Source organism: Neolamprologus brichardi, chromosome 22 (genome assembly GCF_056152115.1).
Source record: "Neolamprologus brichardi isolate AB-2024 chromosome 22, ASM5615211v1, whole genome shotgun sequence".
Lineage (NCBI taxonomy): Eukaryota > Metazoa > Chordata > Actinopteri > Cichliformes > Cichlidae > Neolamprologus > Neolamprologus brichardi.
In genome coordinates, this window is record NC_142124.1 from 35,113,444 (window position 1) to 35,123,837 (window position 10,394).

Here is a 10,394-nt window from a genome sequence, read left to right on the forward strand (position 1 = left end):
ACTGTGAGTTGCTTGGCCACAACCTTCTCTAAAATCTTGGCAATAAATGGTAGTTTTGAAATAGGTCTCTAGCCTCCTGTGCAATCCTGAATTGGATAAGTGTTTAAAAATGGGTGGATGGAAATGTCCTGTAACAGGTGTTAGGAGAGATGATAACATGTCTTGATGCATTTTCAATCATCCAGGTAAGACAACTCCAAAAAGTTGATTCGGTTCATCTGGAGGTAGCGTTTTCAGTGTGAGAAGTGTTTCATCATCATCGTGTGTCTTCTTCAGTCTCCGCTGACTGCAGGTTTCCCAAACCTTATAAACAGCACATTTGCATAATGACTAAAACTAGCGCCACTAAATGAACAATGGGCTGTGAGGACAGTTTATGATCATTAAAATACAAATTGTCATGACCACTGATGAACAACCACTGATCAATGGCCATGAGTACTATTCACAGAGAGTTGGGAAATGGCTGCAATCACAGCATTGTAAGATGGTGAAAGATCTTACATGTGCATTATATATACATGTGTAAACATGATTATTTCAGGCAAGAGACATGACTACAGGATGCAGGTCATTAAATCATGCGATGGACCGAGTTCGATGGCGCTCTCTTGTTGCCCGATGTGCCGATTGGCATGGGAGGATCTAAGTTTAAGTAAGTAAATCACAACAACAGTTGCCTCAAGGGGCTTTATATTGTAAGGTAGACCTTACAATAATATGTACAGAGAAAAACCCAACAATCATATGACCCCCTAAGAGCAAGCAATTCGGCACTTTGGCAGTGGGGGGGGGGGGGGGGGGGGACTCCCTTTTAACAGAAAGAAACCTCCGGCAGAACCAGGCTCAGGGAGGGGCGGGGCCATCTGCTGTGACCGGTTGGGGTAAGAGAAGGAAGACAGGATAAAGACATGCTATGGAAGAGAGACAGAGATTAATAACAAGTATGATTCAGTGCAGAGAGGTCTGTTAACACATAGTGAGTGAGAAAGGTGACTGGAAAGGAAAAACTCAATGCATCATGGGAATCCCCCGGCAGCCTACGTCTATTGCAGCATAACTAAGGGAGGATTCAGGGTCACCTGGTCCATCCCTAGGTGACCCTGGGATGAACAATGGGCTGTGAGGACAGTTTATGATCATTAAAATACAAATTGTCATGACCATTGATGAACAACCACTGATCAATGGCCATGAGTACTATTCACAGAGAGTTGGGAAATGGCTGCAATCACAGCATTGTAAGATGGTGAAACATCTTACATGTGCATTATATATACATGTGTAAACATGATTATTTCAGGCAAGAGACATGACTACAGGATGCAGGTCATTAAATCATGCCCTGCCCTCAGCAATCACAGCAGCATATCATCACAGCAGTGTGGCGACTTGGTGTTCAGCCAGTGAAACACTGCATGTGTTAAAGGGGAAGTGACGAAGCTTAAGGCATTTCTCTGCTGCTCAGACTGGAGACGTGATCAGTCGTGATCCAGACAACATGAAGACAGCGGCTATCTCGCTGCTTATCGGTGAGTCCAACTCACATCTCCTTTACTCAACCATCATTCATTCTTTCATTCAGCAGAAATCCAACACTTTATAAAGAAAATACACATTTCCATTAGACGTGTAGAGAAGCTGTCTCTGACTCTCACAGCTGGAAGGGAAGTTATGGCACAGTGATTAGTACTATTGCCTAACAGCCAGAAGATCCCGAGTTCAATTCCACCATCAGTTTTCATATTATCTTCAGGTACTTCCTCCCACAGTCCAAAGATGTGGAGTTGGATTAACTGGAGAGTTTAAAGTGTGAGTGAATGTTTGTCTGCCTCTGTTAGCCCTGCAAAAGATTGGTGACCTGAGCAGGGTGTAGCCTGCCTCTCACTCTATGTTAACAACACTGGCAAGAGGATAGACGGATGGTTTTCATATATTACAAATGAACTGCCTTCACATTCCAATGAATGTTTGCTATTGATTATTTCAGTAATCTTTACTCTTGCTGCAGCATTTTGGATTAACTAAAGGCTTTTCAGGGAGTTTTTAGGACATTCTGATAATATTTAAATTAAATTTTATTTATATAGTGCCAAATCACAACAACAGTCGCCTCAAGGCGCTTAATCTTTTTTCTTCTTCTTTTTTCTTTTTTGGGGATTTTAAACTAGCAATTAAGACCTTAAACTTATTAGAAAAGTATCTTTTGTTAGCACAAACTGAGAAGAAGGGTTACTTTTCCATAGATAATTACAGCTGCCAAGGAGCTTTTAATTTTGATTGCTTGCCATAATTTCTTTGAGGAACACAACAATTTGTAAAGTTTTGCATGTACGGCTGTAGAATGGGGTCATGGTAACAATCCATTAAGCTCTACAAAGTCAGTTTAATGATTTATTAGTCAAAAATTGTCAGAAAGGCTAATAACTTAGATGCCATGATTGCGGCGTGTGTTGTCAATATGTAGAAAGTACAATTCAGTACTGATTCAGTATTAATAATGAATTACAGTAGTCCAGCCTAGAAGCAGTAAATGCATGAACTAGTTTTTCAGCGTCACTCTGAGACAGGATATTTCTAACTTTAGAGATGTTGCACAAATTGAAGAAAGCAGTCTTACATATTTGTTTAATATGTGCATTGAAGGACATGTCCTTGTCAAAAATGACTCCAAGGTTCCTCACAGTGTTACTGGAGGCCAAGGTAATGCCATCCAGAGTAAGAATCTGGTTAGAGACCATATTTCTAAGATTTTCAGGGCCGAGTACAATAACCTCAGTTTGATCTGAATTAAGAAGAAGAAAGTTAGCGGCCATCCAGGGCTTTCTTATAAAGCAACAAACTATTTCTCCAGGCTAAATGATGATCCTCTAAATTTGTGACACGCCATTTCCTCTCCAGCTTATGGTTTATCTGCTTTTTGAGAATTATACCACAGAGTCAGGTACTTCTGATCCGAGGCCTTAGTTTTCACCGGAGCTACAGTATCCAGAGTCGTACGTAGTGAGGAGGTAAAATTATTAACAAGATGATCGACCTCTGTTGGGGTAGCGTTCAGATAGCTGCTCTGCTCTATGTTGGTACAGGTCATTGAAGATGATAACAGTGGGTGGATTATATTCTTAAACTTAGTTACAGCGCTTTCAGAAAGACATCTACTGTGATAAACTCTACTCTCCACTGCTGTGTAATCAATTATTGTAAATGTAAATGTTATCAGGAAATGATCAGACAGGAGAGGGTTTTCAGGAAACACTTAAATGTTCAGTTTCTATGCCATATGTTAAAACAAGATCTAGAGTGTGATTAAAGTGGTGGGTGGGTTCTTTTACATGTTGAGAGAAGCCAATTGAGTCTAATAACAGATTAAATGCCATGTTGAGGCTGTCATTTTTAGCATCTACATGGATGTTAAAATCACCCACAATAATTATTTTATCTGAGCTCAGAACTAAATCAGATAAAAAGTCTGAGAAATCAGACAGAAACTCTGTGTAAGGCCCAGGTGGACGAAAGATGATAACAAGTAAGACTGGTTTCTGAGTTTTACAGCTGTTGGTTGATTAATAGGCTGGTGTGAAAAATTGCTGCCACACCTCCCCCTCGGCCTGTGCTTCGAGGTTTCTGGTAGTTAGAATGACTCGGGGGAGTTGATTCATTTAAACTAACATAATCATCCTGCTTCAACCAGGTTTCTGTAAGGCAGAGTAAATCGATTTGTTGATCAATTATTAAGTCATGTACTAACAGAGACTTGGAGGAGAGAGACCTAATATTTAATAATCCACATTTCACTGTTTTATTCTTTGGTTCCGATGTGGATACTGTATTGTTCTTTCTTTGTGATTTTTTTATGTTTAAGTTGTTTGTTGCTGGTTTTTAGTTTTTTGGGGGTGTTTTTTTTGTCTTTTTGGGAGCTGAGACAATTTCTAAGGGGATGGTTTTTTGTTGGGGAGGGGGGGCAACTCTGCTTCCTGGTCACAACTCTGGATAGTCATATTTTGGGGGGTTTATTATATTTGGCCAGATTCTAGAAATGAGAGCTGCTCCATCCAAAGTGGGAAGGATGCTGTCTCTCAGAACCTTCAGATAGGATGTCCATATAATAAAATACTTCAGCCCCCCCCCCCCACCACCAACAGCCTGGTTGGAGAGGTGGTCTGAGACAAAGGAATGTGTTTGATTATGTTGCTTGAACTAAGACTTACAAATTTAAGTGACACAATGACAACATTTAACAATTTGACTCCAACACTGTCATTCCAATCATTGCTTCACATACATCCACAAGAAATAGAATGAACCACCACTATATCGCAGTCCCCGATAGATTACACATACACATATATTGTAAGCTTCCTGCTTTTATGACCCTTTTGTGTGCAGGAGGTCACACAAACGCACCCCCAAACACAAACACACACACACACACATTTTCTTGTCTTTTGTGACCATAGGGGGATTTTACAATGGGAGGTGCTTGTGTGTATTGTAACTGTTTTCAATAAAAGGCAGCAAGCGGAGGCCAGAGTCGAGGTTGTCTGTGGTTGGATTGTGCTTTTCTGAGTCACCGATCGGGGCCTCCCTTGCGCAAGTAAAATCAATCGATTTTACTTGTGCTTGTCTTGCTTTCTTCATGAGGAATAAGTCTCTATACCAGCGGGGCCTGTGAAAGCGCAGACCCAACAAACAGTATTAAAGGTAATGCCGTTACCAACGTTGATATATTTTTAAGTAACTAGTAATGTAACTAATCACTATTTCCATTACTGTTACTAACAAGAAAATGCTTATCGAGAGCTGGGAGGGCAAAACAATCGCACGTAATAGGCCACGTAAAACCAGAGTCATGAAAATAATATATAGTAATGTCTTTTCTTGAATACTATCAATATGTTTACTGCCTAAGGATATCGCATGGCAAGCACTCCCTGCTCACACTCAAAAAAGGGGAAAAGAAAAGACAAACCACCCATTTTCTATTGGTGGAAAAATGTACCATGTTGACCAATCAAAAAATTATATGGCCATGAGTAAGAGTAAGAGGGGGAAGTTTTAGGAGTGGTGATGGCAAAAAAAAAAAAAAGAGAATGATGGCATAGAAAAGAGCGAGCGAAGGAATGAGAGACAGCGATTTTTGAGATATTTAGTGTATTTGGAGTGTGTAGTTAGTGTGTTGTGCATAGTCGTTGTTTTGTTTTGTGTGTCAGTGAGGGTACTAGTGAATGTCAAAGTTTTGCCAAAAAGCCACTAAAGACAGACTGCAGTGTAAACCCTGTATCCAGGTGGAAAACAGAAGGAGTGATACACCTCCTGCTGTCAGGCCTGCAGATTATCAGGTTTGTGATGTTCTTCTTTATCTTATCTTGGACAGAAGTTATTTTCTGGCACAAATAATTTGTGTGACTCTTATTTGATGCAGAGCATATGATTGTTCTGTAAATAGTTTGAAATGGTTTTAAAAAATGTCATGACTGCATTTTTAGGTAAATAGTTGCAAATGACTGTTATTTGCAAAACTTGTGCATAAGTTTTTAAAATGTACAATTTCTATTTTTATGTCAAGTTATGAAAATGATTTGTTAAACATGTTTGTGGTTGTTACAGTAAAAAATATACATTTTTACTTTTGTGTGATTTTAGTTCAACTGTGTTAATACAGTACGTCAAAATGAAAACATAACTGTAAATTCAGACATGTAAGGTTGTGCTGAAAATAATGACACCAAACAAGGCGAGATTAACAGTTTTTAAAGCGGAAATGCAGAGGTAAAATCAAAAGTAGATAATAATGGCCTATTATACCCTGGACCCCAGAGGGTAAAACATTTTTTCAAAGTAATGCAATAATTACTTTTCTTAGTAATTAATTACTTTTATAATATTGTAAGTCAGTTACTAACTCAGTTATATTTTAAAGACCTAATTAGTATCTATAACTAATTACCTTTTCAAAGAAACATGCCTAACACCGCTGAGAAGGCGACGCCGTCTCATAGCTTCGTATTTTCCCATGCACTGTCATCCATAGTCTCTGTTTCTTTTGTGAACCCGAGGCTTGATTTGTCACTCCAGCTGGTGTACTTCTGGTCAGCTTGACAGACTAAGTTCTCATGTTCTCCTCTCAGTGTTTCATTTCATGTCTCCCCTCTCTTTCATGTGATTCCATGTACGTTTCCCCTGTCCATCATGTCTCTGTTTTTCTCTCTTATGTGTCCCCTTGACCCCTGTGTCAAGCTTGTGTTGTCACAGTCTACACCTCAATGTTTCCTGTTTTATTTTGACAGTCTACTGTTCCATGTTCAGTGTGTTTCATTTTGCTTCCCCTGTGGCATCATATTCATTTGCATCAGCTGTTCCCCATGTATTTCCAGTTCCCTCATCACCCTTGTGTGTGTTTATTGTGTCAGTTATTACTTCCTTATTTGTAAGGACGTCCGTTTTCCACGTCCCAAGTTCCAGGTATTCACATTCCTTGTGTTCAGTTTTAGTTTTAGTTTTCCCAGTTTAGGTTTTTGTTTAGTGTTGTATTTAATTGCTGTTTAAAGTGGGGGTTTATTTGGTTCTATCCCCATTCAGGTCATGCTGACAGATGGATGGATGGATAGATGAAGGGATGAAGGGATGGATGGAAGGGTTTTAAAGAGGCCATCTGAACAAATTAAAGTTACACATTCTTAAAAAGTGACTGGTTCATGATCCGGCAGAACCTCCCTGAGCCTGGTTCTGCCGGAGGTTTCTTCCTGTTGAAAGGAAGTTTTTCCTTCCCACTGTCGCCAAAGTGCTGCTCATAGGGGGTCATATGATTGTTGGATTTTTCTCTGTATCTATGAAGCGCCTTGAGATGACTTTTGTTGTGATTTGGCGCTATATAAATAAAATTGAATTGAATTGAATTGAATTGAATTGAATTGAATGTTAAACACAAGTTGCCCTAGAGAACTGACATACTGACTTTCTGGTTGGGTGCAGGAAATCAGACGGGAATTGTGTCTTGTCATAGGTTTGCCGGTCTGTAAAGATAAATGACCGTGTTAATTTAAAAGCACAACACATTTTTTTGTCTAATAAACTACATTTCTCTGTAGCTAAATACATTTTTACAGAGGCACCACTGACCCTCAGTGACCTTTGACCCTCAGTGACCTCTGTCCTCCTGTTACAGGTGTGTGTGTGCTGCTGCAGTCTGCACTGACTGTTTCCGCAGGTGAGTTGGTGGAAGTGAAAACATTCAGTGAGACTCCAACAAGAACACGAATACATTTATTCTGTGTGTGTGTGTGTGTGTCTGTCCTCCAGTGTCTCTGTCTGTCAGCCCAAACCTTCAGCAGTTCTTCAGTGGACCTTCTTCAGTGTATTTGACTTGTGTTGATGATGGACAGATAGTTGATAGATGGACAGTGAAGAGGACCAGAGGAGGACTTACTGAGGACTGTGGAGCAGCTGCAGGCTTTGGGGAGTTTAAAAGTTACACCTGCATCCTCTCAGACATCTCCGAGCCAGACTCTGCAAGTTACTGGTGTGAAACCAGTTCTGGACAGAGGAGTGATCAGATCAACATCACTGTAACTGGTACACAAACTCACTGCTCCATCTGCTGGTACAGCATCTGGATATGACTCTACTCTCATTAACTCTGTTTGTCTCCATTGGTCAGAAAAACATCTTATCCTTGAGGTTCCTGCACTTCCTGTGAGGACAGGAAGTGATGTCACACTGCACTGCAGACAAAGGAATGGTGGCACAGTTCAGGGTTATTTCTCCATCAAAGGAAGTTCTGTTGGTCCTAAACGAGAGCACAGAATCACTAACATCCAGCAGTCTGATGAAGGTCTCTACCGGTGCTCTACTGATGACGGTGGAAAGTCTCCTCAGAGCTTTCTGAGGGTCAGAGGTCAGATCACTGACATCGCTTCCTGTTTAAAGCCATGAATTAATCTGCTGAGCTGATAATAAAGTGACTGAATCATCTTCATCATCTCTCCTGCAGATCCTCATCTTCCTCAAACACCATCTCCCTCCTCTCCTCCTGTAAACTCTCCTCTTTCTTCTACTCTTTCCATTCACCACCCAGCCTCCTCCTCCCCTCCTCCCTCTCTCCTGGTCACAGTTGTAGCAAGTCTCGTCTCTGTGGTTCTCCTGGTCCTGATTGTGGGTGGAGTTCTGTTCTTCTGCAGGGAAATAAAAGGTGAGAAACCTGGACAGAAGTAAAAGTCCTGTCACTTTAAAAAACATTTGCAGGAAGAATGAACTGTGTAGGACTTGGGCAAAAGTTAAAGTCTGGTGAATGTCCTCTTATAGACATTGATTGTTCTCATTTGAAATATAACATATTGATAACACTTTAATTCAAATGACAATTTCACGATTCTGAATTTACAAAACCCTTCACATAAAAAACATAGAACACTGTTGGCTCTGCCTCCCATTCTACTTTTAAATACTCTAGGAACAACAAGTAGGCCTGCAGTGTGGGAGCGAAGTGCTCTAATAGGGTGATATGGTACTACAAGGTCATTAAGATAAGATGGGGCCTGATTATTTAAGACCTTGTATGTGAGGAGCAGGATTTTGAATTCTGGATTTAACAGGAAGCCAAAACAGGAGAAATCTGCTCTCTCTTTCTAGTCCTTGCCAGGACTCTTGCTGCAGCATTTTGGATTAACTGAAGGGGCAGCACAGTGGCATGGTGGTTAGCACTGTTGCATCACCGCAAGAAGGTCCTAAGTTTTATTTTACCATCAGGTTCGCGTCTTTCTATTTGGAGATTGCATGTTCTCTCCATTTTTGCATGGGTTCTCTGAGAACGCCAGTTTCCTCCCACAGTCCAAAGATATTGAGTTGGTGGGGTTATGTTAAGTGGAAACTCTAAATTACCCATATAAATGTTTGTGAATGGGTTAGGGTTGTTGCTTGAAAGATGTTTCAACTCTCATCCGAGAAGCTTCTTCAGTTCTAAGGTCAAATGGTGGAGAGTCCCAGATTTAAACCCAGTGGGAGTTTCCCCCCAAAAGAGAGACAAAGGACCCCCTGATGATCCTCTACCTAATCACATGAGCCAAGGTGTGAAAGCGGGTGTGGGTCACAATCAGCCAGGGTTTCGGGAAAGCTCATTATGAAACTTGCCCCCACCCTATCATGTGTTTTCTTGAGATCAGGAGGCCCAGGATGTGAGTGGGGGTTAAGGCATCTGGGAAGAATCTCAAAACTGGATTATAGATGGCAGAGAGTTGGTGTCGTAAACCACCGCCTCTGTTCAAAGATGGTCGCTCACAGTGGACATAGATGGCTTCTTTCACTGCTCTTTCAAACCATCTGTCCTCTCTGTCTGAAATGTGAACATTGGCATCCTCGAAAGAGTGACCTTTGACCTTTAGATGCAGATGGACTGCTGAGTCTTATCCCGTGGAGGCGGCTCTTCCATGTTGTGTCATGTGTTTATGAAGTGGCTATTTGGTCTCTCCAATGTAGAGGTCTGAGCATTCCTCGCTACACTGTCGGTTGCGCCGGAAGATGGCTGCACCGACGAGAGCTCCCAGTCATCTCAGCAAAAATGTTATTATTTATTTTGTACTTCTTTACATCTGTGCGCACATCGCGATCATACACTCTGTATGACTGACAAACGCTTTTGGAGCTACGTTCGTTAGCTAGTTCGGACTTTACAGTGTGTCGACTTTGTGGACGCTCTGCTGCCTGGGATCCTTTGTTTACTCGTGCGACGTTGAGGGAAAACAAAGAGGGGGAAACGCGCCAGAGTTTTGTGCCGAACGCGACAGAGAAACAGCAAGCCACCTCTGCCCAGCATCCTGCTTGCGAATCTCCAGTCGCTTGACAACAAACTTGACGAGCTGCGTGCACGGATTAAACACCAACAAGACATCAGGAACTGCTGCGTTCTGGCCTTCACAGAGACATGGCTGGAGCCCAGCGTCCCCGACTGTGCCATCATGCCGGATGGATTCACTGTTTACCGGGGAGACCGAACGAAGGACTCAGGCAAGAAAAGGGGAGGAGGGGTGTGCTTTATGGTTAACTCTTTGTGGGCTTAAATCTTAAAAAGTTACTCCTCTCAGAGCCTCGAGCTACTGACCATTAAAGTCAGGCCTTTTTACCTCCCGAGGGAGTTCAGTTCAGTTCTCCTTCCTGTTTACATTCCCCCACATGCTGAGAAAACTACGGCTATGGACGAACTGTATGACATCATTACTGGACTTGAGAACAATAATCCAGAAGCTGCCTTTATTGTGCTGGGAGACTTCAACAGAGCCAACATGAAGAAGGTTCTCCCCAAATACTATCAGCACATCTCCTTCCCCACAAGAGGTGATCAAACACTGGACCACTGTTACACTCCATTCAAAGAGTACTACAAACCCCTCCCCCGCCCAGCT

The 10,394-nt window shown here is 41.7% G+C and overlaps 1 protein-coding gene across 1 annotated transcript; it reads left to right on the plus strand.

Moving 5' to 3' along the window:
• The first annotated feature begins 1,483 nt into the window (after positions 1-1,483).
• On the plus strand, positions 1,484-10,052 carry LOC148096870 (uncharacterized). The gene is made up of 6 exons (XM_087834853.1): positions 1,484-1,532; positions 7,166-7,207; positions 7,300-7,572; positions 7,658-7,894; positions 7,991-8,188; positions 9,730-10,052. The coding sequence occupies exons 1-6, from the start codon at positions 1,502-1,504 to the stop codon at positions 10,050-10,052; spliced, it is 1,104 nt and encodes a 367-aa protein (XP_087690979.1). The 5' UTR covers positions 1,484-1,501.
• Positions 10,053-10,394: the final 342 nt, after the last annotated feature.